This window comes from Nycticebus coucang, chromosome 4 (genome assembly GCF_027406575.1).
Source record: "Nycticebus coucang isolate mNycCou1 chromosome 4, mNycCou1.pri, whole genome shotgun sequence".
Lineage (NCBI taxonomy): Eukaryota > Metazoa > Chordata > Mammalia > Primates > Lorisidae > Nycticebus > Nycticebus coucang.
This window is the reverse complement of record NC_069783.1, coordinates 123,068,520-123,089,164: the sequence shown is the minus strand read 5'-3', so window position 1 is coordinate 123,089,164 and position 20,645 is coordinate 123,068,520. Positions and strand designations below refer to the sequence as shown.

The 20,645-nt window shown below is 41.8% G+C and overlaps 1 protein-coding gene across 1 annotated transcript in view; it reads right to left on the bottom strand.

Moving 5' to 3' along the window:
• Positions 1-20,645, bottom strand: part of CCDC60 (coiled-coil domain containing 60) — a 198,370-nt gene that overhangs the window by 163,777 nt on the left and 13,948 nt on the right. The window contains exon 2 of the mRNA XM_053589374.1: positions 10,411-10,415. Coding sequence (XP_053445349.1) covers positions 10,411-10,415 — 5 coding nt within the window. The remainder of the gene's footprint in view (positions 1-10,410; positions 10,416-20,645) is intronic.

Here is a 20,645-nt window from a genome sequence, read left to right as displayed (position 1 = left end):
TCAGCTTCCCAAATTCTATGATTATAGGTGTGAGGCACCGTGTCTGGCCTGCCCCTGAGTTTTTTAAGAGCAAAAAGAGCTACTTTGTCATTCCAGGGTCATGCAGGGAGCACAGGCTCTGGAGTCAGACAGACGTAGATGCAAGCTTCTACTGTTTGCAAGGATGCACTTGGGTGATAAGCTGCAGCACTTGGGCTGAGGACACTCACTGCACAGCCCCAGCCAGTGCCTACACGCTGGGAGTGTACCAGGCCTGGCCATTTCTGCCCTATGTGACACTCCTCTGGGGCTCCTGTCATGGGCAGTCTTTGCTGTGGAGCTCTCCAGAGCACAGGGCCAGCACAGGCTTTCTCAGACTGTCGTTGGAGGCTCCTCCCACCCAACCCCTTCTCCGTGTCTCTTCTTTCTCGGGTGTCAGACCTGCACCACAGTCTGAAGTCTCCCTCTGCTCAGTCCTGCTCCCTCTCTTCCTCAACTATCACAAATATCACTCACAATGAATCCCTGGCCCTTCTAACTCCGTCTTGGTGCCTGCTTCCCAAAGGACCTGAGCTAACATGACCGCCTGAGTTTTTCTGGCTGCAGGGAGCCAGTTTCTTCCTTCTGGCTAACTGGATCCCGCAGGTCTTCCTGAAGGGAGGGCAGGAGGGATCAAGGTAGTCAAGGAAGAGCCCTTGCGGTGTTTGGCCGTTTGGCAAATCCCAATCTTTGGCTCTGAGGGAGGCGCCTTGGCTGCTCCAGCAGGGTGGGCTGAGCCTCACTGGGGTGCTCCCCAGGGGGCTTCTCTCGAGGTGGCCGTGCTTTCTTTGTTATTCATGGAATACAGAGAGTAAACGTGCTCAACGCACGAATCTGGATGGGGCGTGGGTGTGCAGGCCTTCTTCCAGCAGTCACAATTCTTGGTACAATGTGACCTTTCTGTCTGATTACCACTCTGCTCTTTTTGCCAGAGGAAAGCCAGGACAGAAGGTATTTTAAAGAGACAACAGGCAGGTTAATTAGGTGGCTCTACATTTGACAGACTTTATCCTAAGTGCTCCTAGGGAGGGGGTGGTCATCTTAGGAAGAACCTGGGGACTTGATTCATTTTGGAAACTGGCCTCAGGGCCTTCTGACTGGCACCCCGCCTCCTCCTCACCACACTGCATCCTGTGTGCATCAGAAACACATGAAATTTTAATGACAGACAAGCCACTTCCCTCCACGGCTCCATTTCTATCTATTCGGGTGAAAGCTGTCTTTGTCATATGCAGGGAGCTGTTAAGGTCAAGGAAGGCCACTGTTCCTCAACTCCCTGAACCCATGCCCCATTATTTTGATTGGTCAAATCAAACACAGCCCTCAGGGACCCATCCATAGAGAGCTAATTGGGAGAAGGGGGCTCATCAGCACTTTTTATTTATACCAGCACATTCTGTGATGGGTCAGTAGCTGAGGTGGAGGGATGGGGATCTTTCCAGGGAAGTGTATCTCAAGTCCCGTGGGGACAAAGCAAGCTTGCGAGAGTGATTGTGTGGGAGCTGAGTGTACCCATCTTCTTCCCAACTCTTTATTCTGTAATCAGCACTTTAAAATTAGCTCCAGTGGGACTATTTACACCATGGAAATTGGTGAACATTACAAATTAGGGTTTTTTTCTTTGCTTATTTGTTTTTCCCAGAAAACTGGTTGTTAAACATTTACCAGGAGACATCACCCCTAAAATTTCCTGCCTGGACTCTAGATACCTTTGTATTTGCATTTATTATTTCTATAATGTTTTCCTTTCTAGCTCTATCACTTACTACCTTGGACAAGTTAGTTAACTTCTCTGTGCCTCAGTTTCCTCATTTATACGTTGGGTATGATAATAACATCAAACTATTAGGATATTTTCTTCATGGCTGCCATGCAAGAGTGGTATAATACATTATATTCAATTGTTTGTTTGTTTGTTTTTAGAGACAAGGTTTCACTCTTTCACCTACACAAGAGTATATAGCAAGTGGCCAGATCATAGCTCACTGCAGCCTTAAACTCTTGGGCTCAAGTGACTGTCCCACCTTGGTCTCCCAAAGTGTTGGGATTAAAAGTATGAACCACTGCACCCAGCCTATGTTCAATATTTTAATATATTCAATTCTCACAATAACCCAGAGACACAGGTATTATTAGCCACATGCAGAAGAAGAGGCCCTGAGATTTTTAAGCTACTGCATCAAAGTAGTCAAAGAGCCAGTAAGTGGCAGAGCTGGGATTCGAATAGGTTTTGTGACTCCAAAGTCTGTGTGTCTAACCACTGCATTAAACTGCCTAGCATGCTGTCTTCCCCCTGTGGTAAGCTGGCTTTCCATCCCTCAGCCCTGGGAAAGTGCTGGTGTTCTGTCAGGAGCAGAAAAAAGAAGTTCTCTTTATTTCCTTCAAAGAAACCTTTCTTGCCTCAAAGAGGGAATGAGAAAGGAATTGGCTTACGTTCATTTGGAATTCTGAGTTCATTATCCATGTACTTAGATCCTGTCTAGATGACAAATGAAACGTGAAAAATGTAGTCAATCATCCACATGTTTGGTCTCTGCGATGTCAGATCTGGTATATTTCAGAAACATTTGGATGGCTAGAAACAGGCTAAGCTGAGCTTTTGTTAATGAGAACTTGTGGAAATTAAGGGAGACTCCTCCCTCATTTTACAGATGAGCGAACTGAGACCCCCCAGAGGGAAAGTACCTTGCCTAAGTTTGTATAGATTTCTGGAGGCACAGCTGGAGTAGGAATGTCCATTGATGTGATTTCAAGTCCACCACTTCATTCCTCTTTGTTGAAATTGCTTGACACCGTGCCAGGCACAGAGTCCCACACGGACAGTATATAGTAAGTGGTTTGAGAGTGGGGCAGGCTCCTCATGGCAGGGCCCTAACTGTGATCAATGGGGCTGGACTGTAGATGAGGGAACTGACACTCGGAGAGGTTAAGTAACTTGCTCAGGGCCACACAGCTGCTGGCGGAGTTGAGGGCGATGGGAACCTATCCTTCTTTCTGTCAGTCAGTCTCCTTTTAAGCACCGCCATAAGAATCACAATTTTCCTTGGCACTAATATTATGTTCCAGGCATTTTATGACCAGAATATAATTGAAAGAATATTCTGAAGTTCGCATTTAGTGTCAGGGAGTTAAATTGGCTCCAGGGTTAGGCAGAGGTCAGCCACTTTGCCTCATTTCAGTACTTTCTAAAGATGACTCCCCCACCTGCACCCACCCCAGAAAGCAGCTTAAACCTGACATTCCCCTGGGCCTGATTCCAGTTTTCCAAAATTCAGTCCTTCATCGACAATCACTATTATCTATTGTGGTCCCCATGCACTGCCTCTTTCACTGTTAATTTTTTTTTATACAGGAAAACTAAACAAAGAACCTGAAGTCCCTACTGTAGTTTCTTCCTAAGTGGTAATTTTCCATGACTTTATGCCTTTGAGAGTGCTTGTTGAGATTTTCTTTAATGCACCATTGAAATGAACAATGAAGGATAAAAGTGACTATTTAAATATCATCCTGCGCGTCACTCTTGGCTTGTGTGTCAACTTCTAAGGCCCCGGTGTTGTGTGAAATCTATGTCATGCCTGCTGATAAAGTGTGGGGGGTCCATGCAACATGTCTGTCTGAGTGGGGAATTTTTATTTATTTATTTCTTTTTAAAGACAGAAACAAGGTCAAAAAACAGGTCATCAGCTTGAGGCAGTATTTGTATTTTTTTTTTTATTAAATCACAGCTGTGTACATTGATATGATCATGGGGCATCATTCACTAGCTTTACAGACTGTTTGACACACTTTCATCACACTGGTTAGCATAGCCTTCCTGGCATTCTCTCAGTTACTGTGCCAAGACACCTACATTCCACATTTACCAAGTTTCACATATACCCTTGTAAGATGCACTGCTGGTGTAATCCCACCCATCCCCTTCCCTCTACCCACCTCCCCCCTCCCTCCCCTCCCTTTCCCCCTTCCCCCTATTGTTAGGTTGTAACTGGGTTATAGCTTTCATGTGAGAGCCCAAATTAGTTTCATAGTAGGGCTGAGTACATTGGATACTTTTTCTTCCATTCTTGAGATACTTTGCTAAGAAGAATATGTTCCAGCTCCATCCATGTAAACATGAAAGAGGTAAAGTCTCCATCTTTCTTTAAGGCTGCATAATATTCCATGGTGTACATATACCACAATTTATTAATCCATTCATGGATCAATGGGCGCTTGGGCTTTTTCCATGACTTAGCAATTACGAATAGGGCTGCAATAAACATTCTGGTACAAATATCTTTGTTATGATCTGATTTTTGGTCTTCTGGGTATATGCTGAGTGGGGAATTTTTAAAAAATTATTGTGGGTACATAAGGGTTGCATATCTTTTCTTTTTTTTTTTTTTTGAGACAGAGTCTCACTTTTTGTCATCGTTGGTAGAGTACCATGGCATCATAGCTCACAGCAAGGGCTTAAGCAGATTCCTGGGCTTAAGCAGTCCTCCTGTCTCAGCCTCCCTAGTAGCTGGGACTACAGGTGCCCACCACCTAGCCAAGTTAATTTTTCTATCTTTAGGAATAGAGACATGGTTTCTCTTTGCTCAGGCTGGTCTCAAACTCCTGAGCTCAAGTAATCTGTAGCCTCAGACTCCCAGAGTGCTGGGATTACAGGCGTGAGCCACCAAGCCCAGCAGGTATCTATCTTTGTAGGGTGCGGGTGATGTTTTGATACAGGCATACAATGTGAATTAATCAAATTAGGGTAACTGGGGTATCCATCACCTGAGGCATTTAACATTTCTTTGTTAGGAATATTCCAATTGCACTCTTTTAATTATTTTAAAGTGTACCTCAACTTAGTGTTGATTACAGTCATTTTGTTGTGCCATCAAATATTGCTCATTCTATCCAACTAGCCAGCTGTATTTTTGTACCTATTAACCATCGTGAGTGGGGAATTCTTTGGTGCATGCTGAAGACTGAAGCACTTTCAAGAAGGTTGGACCAAGACTCCCCTGACTTCTGTGGTGTGGGGTACTCTTCACGTGTCAGTCAGATCTCTGAGGTTCCCCCCAGCGACTGTTGCTGGCTTGACTTATGTTGCCTGTGGACTGGAGAGGCGGTGGCCACGGAAGGGTGTTACTATTGTCAGATGCATTAGCTCTAAACCTCACAGCTTCTTGAAAGACTGACAATACGCCCTTCTTTTATAGGCAAGAACTCAGACTGGCAAAATGACCCAGCCAGCAAATGGGGAGCACAGCTTCACGCCCAGGTTGGCCTAACTCTTAAAGAATATGCTTGCCTGCCATCCTGACCCCTGTCCTGATGCCACATCCCCCCCATGGGACCAGCAGATTGAGTGGGTTCCTGGGTGGGGTCCTCACAGGACCTCAGCAGAAGTTCCTTTTAATAATGGGTGTTGGTTGCAGCTGGTGGGATCTTTCCCGAACCAGGAAAGGGAATTCAGAACCAGATCTTCCAGAAGGGGAAACTCGGAGGCAATCTCTTCCTTGAGGTCTGGAGAAAAGCCTACTCCTAAAGAGATGTATGACCCCAGGGATAGAATCACCATTTACTAGAGAACTGGATGAATGCTGGGGTTTATTTAGGGAATCTAAATGGTGGCTCAGGAGTGCTTCTGAAATCCCAATGGTATGAAAACCTTAGGCTCAGATCAGCGAAGTGTCTTGAGCAGGAGTTGATAGACTACAAGTGGCAGTCACGGGATTTGAACCCAGCTCCAGCTGTAAAGGCCATCATCTTCCCTCACATACGGCTTGACAGAGCTACTCATCACTAAGCCACTGTCCAGGCTGGGAACAGGTTGGAAACTATGTTTGAAGTTTGGGCTCTGGAGACAGATCTCTGAAATTTTCTAGATTTAAGTCCTTCCTCCTCTCCTCTCACTGGGAGGAGGGTTCCTGCATTGTTTGTGAATTGTCTCAAATGTTTCCTTTGCTGATGTAGACAGAACCTTACGATCTTGTTCTCCTATAGAAGACATTGATTCTCCAAGGATATTTGTTTAATTAAAAAACATGAAGATGTCTCAAGAAATGGAATCAGGTCGGGAGAGCCGAGGTATAGAGGGTCCAGGGCCCAAGGTGATTATAAAGGTGCTCTTGTATTTTAAATCATGCCATCGGCGAGCAAATGTTTTGGGTGAATGCCCCCACCACTTACAGCTTTACCTTGTTATTACTGAGCAACTGCATTTCAGCCTGCAAGTTCTAGGCTGATGGTGGGTTGTCAGAGATGTTGCTGAGATGGGCAGAGAGGGGTGGATTACTCCACCCAGGTGACCCCTTCATGTAGATTTCAAGCTGTTAAGTACAGTTCTAAAGAGCTGTGTTGAAAAGAGCCTTCTTTCACACATCTACCTGAGGTGTGTGTTGGGATTATTGTCTTGCAAATGAGGTACAAGGTGTCACCTTTGCGAGGTACTTCTCTTCTCACCCCAACATGATATTCTGGATCCATTCCCAAGCCTAAGTGAGCACGGCAATTCATTATCATGACAACTTAAGCCGCGGTCCCAGACATGGAATCCATCACAGGCACGGTGTCTGCCCGACGTTTGGCAGCTTTGCCAAGAGCTTAACAATGGTGCGTGATTATATTTGATATGCTTTCCTTAATTCATTATGGATTCTGTGGGCTGTAGAGAAATCAAGCTTTAAGGTGGGGCCACACCTACGGTGCATCTTAGAATGGGTACAGGTGAAACTTACTAAAGGCAGAATACAAATGTCTACATACAATAACTAAGAAAATGCCATGAAGGCTATGTTGAACAGTTTGATGAGAATATTTCAGATTGTATATGAAACCAGCACACTGTACCCCTTGATTGCACTAATGTACACAGCTATGATTTAACAATAAAAAAAAATAATAAAATTGATTGAGTTGTTTGGAATTATCCAAGTGCAGGGGTGGAGTGTGGGGTTCGGGCAGGTTGAGTGGCCACCTTTTCTGAAGGGACTTTGAAGGTGGGTCTGGCTTGGTCTTTCTCAGAGTTTGACAGGGGCGACAGTGTGTGTCCTCATTCTCAAGTTGCCTTTACTTATTGGTATTTCCTGCCTAGGCTTTAAAGACATTTACATTTGAAATTCCTGCTTTCAGAAAGTGGATTGAGAGGCAAAAAGTTGGGCAATTGAGGCACTTCCTAATGCCCTTGGCAAGCACCTCTGGACCCCTTCACTACATTCATTCAACAACTGTTTCCTGGCGCCTACTCCATGCTGGGCCCTGTGCTGGGCACCTGGAGGCAGAGGACAACAGTGATGAACACATAGTGACAATAGTAATTAAACACTACGCACAGATGTTCCTTCAACCCATAGTAACTCCATTATTATCCTTTTAGTTTATGGATGGGGGAGGCTCAGAGAGGTGAGGTAGCTTGCCTGTGGTCACACAGCTAGTGAGCAAGCAATTTGTGTTCTCAACCACTACTCATTACTGTTTCTCTGGCAAGACTGACTCCCGGGGAGCTTATATTAGCTTTCGAAGATTCCTTTGGCTTTAAACTCCTGTGGCCCTTTGAATCTCTCTTCCTGTGCAGATTTAAGAAATGTAATGCAATACAAGTATTTTTTTCTAACCCAATATAACTGGGAAGCTTCCCCCCCGGCCTGCCCCCTGTCCTGCTTGCAATTTCTATCCCTTTCTGGGCTTAAAGAGAGACTCCCTTGGAGAAGAGCTCTGGGTGCTTTGTGCATTGTAAATCTTTTTAAAATCTACACCGTAAACATCTTTCTCTCCAAATATAGCAACTTTTGAGGCCTGAGTTTAGCATTTATTCCTCCAGCAGAGGCGAGAAGGCTCCATATAAAGTCAGGCTTAAGTAGTTACCATCTCCTGTACAAACCGGCCTGCCTGGTTTTTATCTCCTGTATCCCTAGTTCTGCAGCCTTGAATTCTATCCGTCAGGCCTCACTGTGTGGTCAGATGTTGACACTCTCTTCCCTCTGTTCAAAGAGAACAGGTGTTGTCTCTTTCCTCCCCTCTTTTCTTTATCCTGTCCGGCTTTTAATTCAGAAAAGCAAGAAGGAAGGAAAAGAAAGGAGGGAAAGAACCGTAATGTGATCAGGTTAACACCAGCACAGGAGGAGAGAGAATCAGCATGGATTAAATTTGGGTATTAAAAATAAAATGGTAAGTGCAGGTTGGCCTGAATCCGAATCACAGCCGAGCAACCTGGGCCACGTTAATTATATGCAGGGATCGCCATGGAAACCCAACTTGGGTACATTTGTGAACTCCTGTGTTAATTACATGGAAATCTCTGCATTGCAAAATGGTGCTGAGAAAGAGCAGGAGGAAATGTATGCCAAAGTCAAGGCCACTGGTATGACCTTCAGAAGCCACAAGTGACAAACCTAGAATTTCAGTTGGCTTCTCTCCTGGTTGCAAACTCTAACCTTGGAAACCTAAAGGTGCAATTTTTTTATTGATTGGCAAAGGGTTACAACCTGTTCCCATCAGAGAATCCTAGTCTCTCTGACAACCCCTGGATCTTCACACGATCCGGCAACAAAAGGGTCAATGGCTGGTCCAGTGTCCTAGCCATACTGATTGCTAAACATTTTAATATCATTTTCTGCCATTCTCAGCTATTATGTATTAGACAAGGAAAGTGCTGCCAGGGCCACTAGCTCAAGGTTGTGCAGCTATCAAGTGGTAGATCTGCAGCTTGAACCCACAAATTCTTGCTCCAGAGATCATGTCATATTCTCATTTTATTTTTTAAACATTTTTATTGAACAGTTTTATTTTAAACAGTTTTGTAAGTCACATGCATGTTACACCTCATCAGTTTAAAGTGTACAGTTCAATGGTCTTCAGTATATTCACAGACAGGTGCAACCATCACCACAGTCAATTTTAGAACATGTTCATCAACTCAAAAAGAAACTCATCGCATATCACCCCATTGTTTCCCAAGTCTTCCCAGGCCCTGGCAATCACAAATAATACTTGCATTTTCTATAGATTTCTATAGATTTCCCTGTTCTGGACTTTCACATAAATGGATTATGTGTGTCCTTTTGTGACTGGCTTCTTTTGCGCTGCATAAAATGTTCAAAGTTCATCCATATTGAAGCTTGTATTAGTATTTCATTTTTAGGGTTGAATAATATTCCATTGTATGGATATGCCACAATGTGTACGCCATGTAGAGCATCTATTGTAATTGCAGAAGTCAAACATGATGTGAGTATTACATATTTAATATTTTTTTCTTTCTTAAAATATGTATACTTTTTTGGGGCACATTTGCATCTTTACTATTACTACTATTATTACTATTACTATTACTATTACTATTACGTCAGGGCTCCAGGTGGGAGGCCTGAGTCTCTCTTAAACAAAGTAATCTCTGCCCCAATGCCCTGCACTTGTTAAGAAGACCATGATTCCGGCAATTGTCTCTGCTCTCCTTTTGCTTTTAGGCGTCTGGCTGCATGTCTTCTATTAGAGACGCTAGTATCACATCTCCCAGTTAATACCACATATTTTCATGTAAAAGGGAACACATTACACCTGGACAAACACCAAATATGAAAGTTCACAGAGACATTTTCGTTGTTTAGGCAGTGTTCTCCGCTCACTGCTTCTGAGAATGTAACATTAATTGGCAGTTCTAGTGCTCTTGTTCTGGTTACCAGATAGATGCCTCTGCCCTTCAGTTTGTAAACAACTCTTGTTATTTCTCTGATCCTGTCTTCTTTCAGCTTTTGCCTCTGACCAGAAAACAAGACACAATGAAACCCCAAACCAAACAAAGCAAAGCAAAAAATCCCGCAAATAACCCAAATCTGCATTTGTACAATGATATTGTGAGGATCAAATGGATCTGATTTGATAAATTTGGCAGTGAGGAGCATCTTCATTTTTTATTTCTAAGCAATGAACTAAATCCAAATGAGGAAATCCCTTTTCTTAGACATTTATTCATTCAATACATAGGTTTTTTTTTTTTTTTAAGTGTTCATTACTGCCAGGAACATGTTGATCTTTCTTGAATGGGTCCCTTTATTTCCATCTCCCCTGAAATCAGTCTAACCACACTTGGCTTCAGGCCAGTAGGGAACATAAGTTTTGAAGCTGGACTGGGTTTGAATCTTGCTATTATCACTAATGGTGTCCCTGGTACATGTTGTTTCATCTCCCTGGATCTTGGACCCCACACTCCTAAGGTGGGACGCTTCCCACAGGTGCTGTCAAGATTAAGTGAAATAATATTAAAAACGTCTGCTTCACCACATTCATGTTCAGTGATGCACTAGTTTCTCTCTGCCTTCCGCTGTCTCCACCCCATAGTCTGCCTCAAGCTTTGGATCCCCCTTGATTTTCCTCTCAGATGCTTCTTCGGGGAGCTTTTCCTGAATTGCTGGACTAAACTAGGTCTTCCTGCTGTTTGCTCCTGTGACAACCTGTGCTTGCCTTTCTGCAACACTCATCATGCTTGAAATTACTTGTCCAACAGGAGTCCCCTACCAGGCTGCAGCTTATGCAAAGAGGGAGACTGCACTCTCTCACCAGTGTGAGCACCAATTCTAAGATGCACCAGCAAATTGCTCATAGTGTTTTGGCCTTTTTGAAAAGAAGAAAAATTGGAACTGACCCAGATGTCCATCACTAGGCAAATGAGCAACACTCTGTTACCCTTATGTAATGGAACACAACTCAGTGATAAAATTACTGTTATGCCCCCAAACATGAATGAGTCTCAAAAACAAGCTGGATGAAAGATGCCAGACACGAAAAAGTGCATACTATGTGATTTGATTTATAGGAAGTTTGAAAATGGACAAAACTAACCGGTACTGATAGAATATAGATGAGTTGAGGGTAGGAGGACTGACCTCAAAGCGGTAGGAGGGATGATGGAAATCCTCTATGTCTTGACTGGGATGGTGGTTACATCAGTGCACACATCTGTCAAATCTCACTAAACCATAGACTTAAAATATGCGTATTTTGTTATATGTGAATCAGACCTCAAAAAGTTGATTAAAAAATTTTAAAACAAAAAGTAAAAAATAAAGAAGGAATGAAGGAGAGAAGGGAGAAGGGAAGCAAGTCCCCTCATTTGAAATCCCCCCAAATTAAAGCTCGATTTCAATTTCTGAGCAGATTGTAGCACTTAGTAGAAACCTATTATTTTCATTGCACAACAAGAAAAAAGGATAAATTACAAAGAGATTCGCAAAGATACTGGAAAGCTGTGGAAGTAAAAAGGTTAGACGAGCTAAAATTTCAGACTGTGAAGAGTTTTTAGAAATTATGGAAGCCACAAAACAATGGAATGACATCTTTAAAGTGCTAAAACAAAATACCAGCCCCCACCCCAAACAAACACCAAGAAACAAAAACATGCCCACTGAATAGTTCTATATCCAATCCAAGTGTTCTTCAAAAAATGACAGCAAAATAAGGATATTGGCAGGCAGACAAAAGCTGAGGGAATTTCTCTCCACCAGCAGACTCGCACTACAAGAAATATTAATGCTAACGTGAGCCTTTAGGCTTCGGGAGGTTTATCCCAAAGGAAAGAATAAAAAGACCAAAGAGCAAATGTATGTGCACACTGATAGGAAATCGATGGTTTAAAGCAAGATGAACAGCTACGTCCTGTGGCTTTCTAGTAAATATAGAAAGAAAGCACCAACAATAATAAAAATAATTGGCACATTGACCTTGTTAAATTTAGGAGTTTCTGTTCACAGAAGGCACCATTAAAGGAATCAAAAGGAACTGAGTGAATATGTATGCATGTATGTGACAAAGGCCTCGTATGTAGGATATATAAAGAACTCCTACAGATCAATAATAAAAGTCAATTTAAAAAAGACAGAAGACTGGAACAGAAATTTACAAAAGAAGAAACCAAAGGATCCATAGTGATATGAAAAGACAGTCAACATCGTTTCTCATCAGGGAAATTCAAATTAAAACCACTATGAAGTATCAGTACATGTTCATCAAAGTGGTTAAAATTAAAAGGACTAAATTTTGATGAGGATGCAAAGCAACAGGAACAAGTATCCATGGCCGACACCTTGGAACACTGGCAGTTTCTGATAAAACTCAACATATTCCTCGTCTACAACCTAGCCGAGAAAATCTAGTGTGTATGTTCACCCAAAAAGTATGTCTGAGGAGCTTGACTCACGAGAGTCCCAAACTGCAGACACTCCATATTTTCATGAATGGACTAGAAACTAGAAATACATGGAAGTAAATCCCTACAATGGGATATTACTTTCCAATGAAAAATGAACTACTGATATGTGCAACATCATTGATTAAATCACACAGACATGATGGTGAACAAAAGAAGCCAGAGACAGAAGAGAATGTGCCTGATGGCTTCCTTATTTGAAGTTCAAGAATGGGCACAATTTATCTATGGTGAAAGAAGCATTGATTGGAAAGAGACAGGAGAGAATTTTCTGGGGTGATCGGAATGTTCTATAATTGATTCAATAAAGGTGGTGGTTAGCAGGTGGTAGATATGTAAATTTTAATTGAGCTATAACTTAAATTTTAAACATTTTACTGCATGTAATTTGCATCTCATATAAAAAAATTGAAAAAAAAAAAACCCAAAGAATCTCCTCTCAGCCTCTTCTCACACTTCCTAGGTCAACTTCTGAGTCTTAAATAAAAACAAACATGAATCCATACAAATAGATGGTAGGTAGATAGATACAGACATAGCTATAGATATATAGATAGGTATTTAAATAAAAATGGGATTATATTTCTGGCCACCATACATACATGCTTGCCCAGGACAATCATGATTTATACCTATTGTTCCAGTATAACAGATTATAGCATCCAATTTCACTCTGAAAATTGTCCAGTTTGGATGATAGATTATAATAGAACCTCTATAAATTGACCACCCAAGGGACTGTAACAAACTGGTCAACACACAGAAGTGGGCCAGGAACCAAACCTTCTGTATAGATAGATACATACAGGTGGTGCATGTCCAGTCTATAAAAATTAGATCAACTTAAGGAGGTGGCCACCGTAGGAAGGTGATAAATACAGAGGTTCTACCGCATATGGTCATACTCAGAATACTGTACATACATCCATCACTTTTTCCCCCACCGAATTATACACACTGGCTATCTTTGTATGTTTGTATGGATTGAACTTATTCATTTTTAGAGCTGCACAATATTCCATAGTATGTGTGAACATGACTTATTCTTTGATTTACCATTGATAGAAATTTGGGGTTGTCATAGTGTTTCAATAATGTGATTAATGCTGATGGAGTACACACTAATCATTTTTGCCTTGCAACAACATTTGGGCTGCTCTTTTTTAGTCAAAGCACCCAGCTTTTCCTCTCAGGAGCTCCCCACCTACATCCTCAGTGGTGTGGTTTGGGTATGAGGGTATGAGTGAGCCTGGTCGCTTGGTTCTTAGTGCATAATTAAGGGGTGGTTCTTTTGGGAACAAGAAGCTTCTTTTCCCCCTGCTATTCCTAAACCAAAAGAATTTAATCCTGGAGCCGCTAGTGTCCATTTTGACACTCAGTGGAGAATTCTTGCCTGAGAATAAAATCTTCTTTATACCTTCTGTGGAAGGAAATAAAGTCAACAAACATAGATAGGCAAAATCTTGATGGCTTTGTCTAAACTCCTGGATCCAGCTATGCCTGAAACCATTTCCCTTACAGTTTTCTCTAATGTGAACCTCTGATCCCTTTTTATATATTTTTTTGGTTGTGTAAGTTTGTGAGGGTTTTTTGGTTACTTACACTGAAAGATTTTTGACGAAATGCAGCTATGGTTAAGCATCTATCTATCTATTCAAGCATATTGTATATGTACTAAATATATTACCATACAGAAATATATTTACAGGAATATTTTTGTGTGATCAACATTTAAAAGTGAAATGACTAGGTAAAGAGTCTTTATGCTCCTCAAATTCAGATTTTTCATTCTCATCTACACTGTTTAAAACTGCCAGTTTCCCCACACCTAGAAGTAGATCTTAGATGTATGTAACAATGGAAAAATGAGCAAGAGACTAGAACTGGAGCTTCACAAAAGAATATATCCAAATGCCAATCAGCCTATGAAAACCTGCTCCACCTCGTGAGCATTAGAGAAATGCAAATTAAAACATGCCCACAATATGGTACTATGGAGCACCCACCAGAATAGCTGAAAGTAAAAACACCTATAACACCAAGATTGTTGAGAATGTGGGGCAATTGGAACTTTCCTTCACTGCTGGGCATAGTGTAAGTTGGTACCACCTTATGGACAACCGTTTGGCAGCATCTACTAAAGGCGAATATATGCATATCCTGGCCAGCATTTCCACCCATGGGAAATCTACATCTACTCATGAAAAGGCGTATATTAAAAAGCAGTTATAGCATTTTAATAATAGCTCCACCCCTTCTTCCAGAAAAACACAACCCAAAAGTCCTTCAACAAGTAAATCGATGAATTGTTATACATTCACATAGTAGATTCCTATATAGCAATGAGAATGAGTAAATAGCAATTACATGCAAAAACATAAAGACTTGATAAACATAAGGTTGTGCAAATGACGCCAGATTCCAAGGAATATATACTGTATGATTCATTTATATGAAGTTCAGGAAAAGGGCAAAATAATTAATGGTGAGAGAGTCTGGATGATGTTTAGCACGGGGGAGAAGGGAGTTCATGTTAGGGGGGATGTTTGAAGGGGCTTTTGGCATTCTGGTTGTCTCAGTCTGTGCTGTGTTGCTGTATCAGCATACCTGAGACTGGGTTAATTTATAATAAACAGAAATTCATAGGCTTGTAGTCCTGGAGTCGGGGAAGTTCCAGACTGAGGGCCTGGCATCCGGCAAGGGCCTTCTTGCTGTGTAATTCCATAACAGAAGGTGGGATGGTGAGATAGAGAGTAGGGGAGGACCAAACTCACCTTTTGTAATGGCTCCAATCTCACCCACAAGGGCACCCCCATTACCTCTTAAAGGCAATTAAAGGCTAAGTAAAATAAGGCAGACACCAAAGACAAAAATCTCATTACTCAGTTATACGTGGGAGCTGAAAACATTGATCTCATGGAGATAGAGAGTGGATTGATAGTTGCCAGAGGCTGGGAAGAGTGTGTGTGTGGCATGGGGTGGGGCGAGAGTTGCCCAAAGGTTGGTTAACAGATACAAACATACAATTAGAAGAAATATTTCTAATGTCTGATAGCAGAGTAGGGTGACAATACTTAAAAACAATGTATTGTACATTTTAAAATAGCCCAGACTGTAACTGTTCTCAACACATTAAGATGATAAAGGCTTGTGGTGATGGATACCCTGGCTACTCTGGCTTGCTTCACATTCTGAGCGTGGAACAAAATATGTACCCTGTAAATATGTACAAATGCCATGTATCAGTAAAAAAAAAAAAAGTCCCACCTTTTTTTTAAGAAATACTGTTACAATGTCAATTAAATTTCAACATGACTTTTGGAAAGGACAAACAGTCAAATAACAGCTCTGGTGATGTGTTGTATTTTGATTTTGGTGAAGAGTTGCATGGCTAAGGGTTTTCACTGTGTAAAAATTCATAAAACTGTGCACTTCTGTTTGTGTACTTTTCTCTGTGTAAGTTATTCTTCAATAAAATTGTTATTTTTTAAAAAGCATTTGGGTGAGAACAAAGTAATTTGGAAAAAATCTACTAGGGGAAAAGAACTTCAGAACACACAGGCAAATGCCAGACATTGCAAAATTGATCCTGACACAAGATATTGCAGCTGTGCAAGGCCAATTCTTCAGGCCTCTGTTACAAACCCAAAGTGAAGCATCTGATATATTTCTCATTTGCATTGCCAGGAGTTTAATCTCTGAACAAACAGAGAAATAAAGGAAAGAATGGACCAGGACCCAATAAAGAATGAAAACTTTGGGGGCAAGTTGACCACACTATCTGTGTGTTGGAGTTGGTGTCGTAATGGAAAGGAAGAGAATTCTGGTCACACTTTGCTCTAGACTTTAGAGGGAAATGGTCTAAAATTTTGGTAGAAGATTGACATAAGTTCATGACCAAATCTCTAGAAAGAACTTTGACATTAGATGGGTGAGGGACCATGGAAAAATGAAATCAATATGAATGTGTGAATATGAATATGAATGAAACAAGACAAAATAAATAGCCATGTGTAGTTCTAATAACAAAGCAAGAGGCATCTGTGAGAAACCTTAATTTCTATGGAATACCTGACCTCAAGTATTCAAAGAGATTTCAGCTAAGATGGCTGGGAGGGCATGTCCTAGAAGTAAATGGATCTCTAGAATATTTTGCAATTATCTAGAAAACCTAAAGTCAAAAATGAGTGAAAATTTTTTTCAAATACCAAGAAAAATACGTTTGAAGTAGGATTTATATTGTCAGAGTAAGTTGATGTTCAAGAAGGTCCACTATTGGAGGAAGGGTCGACTATTTGGGGAAGATGCTGTATTAATTTATTCAACAAACGTTGTGTTTCTTCTATGAGTTTTTGCTGGCACATGATAGGTGTTGAATAGTTGTTGAATGAGCAAATGAAAGATTGTTGATGGTGGTTCTTGCCCCAGTGGATGTACTGTTGGTGGTGATACCAGCAGGTGTGTGATGAAGGCCGTGCCGTGAAACTCCATAGAGTTGGGGAGGAAGGAGAGAGATTCCGAGAAAGCTACTTGAAGGGAAGAACTTCCTTTTCCATCTTGTTTTAACGAGCCCAGAATATGTGTTAGGCCCCAGGTAAACATTTTTTTTTTGTTAAATTTCAGGTTAATATAAGGGTATATACAATTAGGTTATTGTTTGCATTTGTTAGGTAAAGTCCAAGTTGCAATTGAGTTCTTCATCCAGGAGGTGTGCCATATACCCCTACATTGTGCCCATTAGGTGAGAGCTTACAAAGACCCCTTGAATTTAAATGTGTTTTTCTCTCATGTGGGAGTGTAGCTGTTCATCTACTAGTTTTATGTTGCCATTGAGTGCATTGGATACTTGCTTTTCCATTCTTATAATTCTTTGCTTAGGAGGATGTTCTCCAAATCTTTCCAAGTAAATATGAAAGATGTGATGGGTCTTTCTTTCTTTATGACTAAATAGTATTCCGTGGCATACATATACCACAGTGTATTTATCCATTTATTACATTTGTACCTGCATGTTTACAGCAGCTCAATTCACAATCACAAAGATGTAGGAACAACCAGAGTAAACATTTTTTTAATCAACAAACAGGAAGATAATATAGAAGATCAGATCACATCTAAGTTCTGTACCCTCTCTGGCCACCCTCTTTCAGAGAGGTCATGATACTCTAGGTACTCAAGTTACAAGAGTTCTGAAAAGTAGGGACTATACTTACCCCCATTTTGCAGATAAGCATACTGAGAATTGGAGTGAGAAGTGATTTACCCAAGAGTCATGCAGCTGAGAAACGGCACAGCCAGAGTTTATACTAGGCCAGATAGGCTCCAGAGCCAGCATGTTAATTACCATACATAACATTCTCCCATTTTGGATAGGCAGCTGGTTAGATGCTCTTCTGGGTTTTTCTATGACTCTGTGGTTCTGAGAAACTCTTAGGTTTTAACTGGTGGAATCCATTTGTTTGGATTGCTCTGATTCCTTAACGTGACAGAGAAATTCTTTGGCTTAGTGTCTTTGCCCTGAATTTTAATACCTATACTTGAACACAAAGACAATGTCTGCTGATGCCAGCCAAATCAACAGCAGAGGCAGTCAGGGAAATTCAGGCTTTCCACACTGCGCTATCTTTTCTGAGTTGAACCTGCTGGGCCTTTGTGGAATTTACTCTTTTTAAATTTTTTTTGAGCCAATAATATGCTTTGTTGAGAACCGGGCTTTGTAAAATGAAGAAATTATCTATAAGAACATTTTGTGGTCTACATTAATGAGTTGTAATTTGATACCAAGTTATCAAAACAAACCCATGACCATTTGCTTCAAGGCCTGCGCACTGTGTTGTGGCTGGAGAAAAAGCCTTCCTTTTCTTTGTTAAAGCAGAGGCAAACCTTCAGCAAATGGTGATGTATGCTGAAAAAACAAAGAAAAACAAAAAACCCTGACTCTTAACAGCTGGAGAAGCCCTCACGCTTTTCTGCTTTTGGTTTAAAACATTATGTGGGCCACTCTGTTATCAGTCTGATCTAACGATCTATTTACCCAAAAGACACAATTAAGACAGCCTCCCATGAAATCTGGGGTAGACAAAAGAACACTAATGAAACAAGCAGGCTGTTAGCAATTGGTCTGAAAGGCTGCCTTTCCTTGGTGTCCACATAGACAGGTGTCTTTTCACATTTTAAACCAACGAAATTGTTACAATAATTTAAAAAGCTAAAGGGACGCATAAAGCACTAACAATCATCATTAGGTGCCATGATGTGGGGTGGGGAGGGAGAGAAAGAGAGAGAGAGATTTTTTGAGCTGGTTTAATGCACAGGTTCTAAACTTTTGATGAAATATAAACAGCTTCCTGGAAAGCGACATTATTATTTGAAGCCAAGCTGGCTGCTTGGGGGAAATGTGACCTCTGATCTACATCCAGCCCCTGCCTTTAAGACTCCTACTATGGATTAAATCAAGGTCCTTTAAGTGCTAGAAGAGGCTATCTTCCCTTGTGGCAGACAAAAAACAATGGGGTTTGGCTTCCTTTCAAGTCAGTTTGCAGGAGGACCACCTTCTAATATTTAAAAAGGAAGAAAAGGGACACTTTGTTTTGTGCATAACCATGAGATGGCTGTATTTGATGTGGACATTGTGAGCAGCGTGGCCTTCTCCTCTAAGAATCCTCCTGTGACTTCTGATGAGCTCATAAAGGTTTTGGCAACAAGGGAGGCTCTTATGGGCTGCATGAGGGTGGTCTGGAACTGAATTTGGAAAACCTAAAGAATGAGACCACATCTCTATTCCAGCAAATATTTGGGCCTCTGGGCCTTCCGCAGAGGGAGAAGTTGGGACTTTGGTGCCAAACTGGCCTGATTTTGAGGATCGGCTTCTCTATCCATAGCAGTGTGACATCACAAAGCCACTTTTAAACTCAGCCTCAGTTTTCTTGTCTATAAAATGGTAGTGATAACACCTTACTCACAGAGTTGTCATAAAGCCTCAAGACATTGTCAGTTGCCTGGCACAAAGTAAACCTTGGTCAATGGTGGGATAACAGGATAGACCGAGAGGTATCATAGTGTAGACTGAAGCGCCCAGATACCACAGATCTGACTCCACATGAAACCGAGAAAGACCACTTTGAAGGGCTCTCCAAGGAGCTGGAGAAAGTGGATGTCTCAATTCTTACCCATTTTTGAATATAAAAACAGAGTGGAAAGGGAGAGAGAGATAAGTGAAACAATTTCTTCAACAACAGCTTCTGTGATGCTTTGAATCCTGACCCCAAAGGGAAGAAGATGCTTTATCCTCCCCCTCAAAATGAATGAGGGAGAGAACACTGTCGATGGTTTAAGAGCTTAAGATGAGATCCCTTCAGCTAGTGGACTGGTGCGCTGGTCTCTGACACCCTCCTGGAAAATCCAGATGACAGAGGCAGGCTAAGGACATAGAGAGTAGCTGCTGTTGAGTCAGGACGTGGTGTGTGTCTTCAGCAGTGAGTCCAGGGTGTGTGAAACCTGGGGCCAGATGTGACACCCGAGGCAGCAACAGCAACCTGGAATCCTGTCCACATCTTCCCCGAGAGGGTTAGGAGATAGCAATATTGTGAGTCTGGAAGGGGTGGACCTCTGGTAAATGAGGATCTGAGGGGAGAGCACAGCTTGTAGAAAATGTATGGAGAGTGGAAAGCACAGCACTGTAGGATAGAACTTTAGGAGAACCAACATAGGTGCCTGTAGGAGGAAGAGCCAGCGTTAGGCACCTGCTGGACCCAGGGAGACCAGAGCCATCTTACAACATTGCCAAGAGGTTTCCCATATTCCCCTTTTTCCTTTCCAGCCAATACAGTTAGACAGCAAAGGAGACCAGGGGAATCTCCATGGTTAAAAGAAGGGGCACCTCACACACCTCCTTCCTGCGTGGCTGCCGGAGCCATCCTTAACAGGAAGGAGAAAGAGTCTACTCTTCTGCTTAATATCTTGAATCGGTACCTTTGTTTTCTGAATTACGACTGCATTTTGCGGCTTAACAAGACTGTGAGACTGGCTGCCACCCATGGGTGAGCAGGAAATGACACTGGCTTCACCATTTTTATGTAGGAGCCATCCGGAAAAGAGCTTCCACCTCTGAAGATATTCAAAAAGACAAATGATAGGCAAAAATGAAGTTGTGTTTTGATAAGAGCCCAGGCTTCGTTTAATGAACAGGTTACATTTTTGATTACTGATGTTACAAAAGACAGAAGGGAGACTTTGTGGGGCTCTTGGAAAGGCTGGAGTAGAAGTTGTCATCGGGGATGAGGAGGATAGCCAGGAAACATGCCCTGTGCTTTGACCTTGGTGAGTAAGGATGAACCAGGAGTGAATAGCCTATCGGATGCAGTCAGTATTTTTTCTACCTCTCATAGCTCCTCAGAGTGGGTGGTTTTACTCCCTTCTGTTCTTCTGAGAGTGAGAACATATTTGTCTCTCA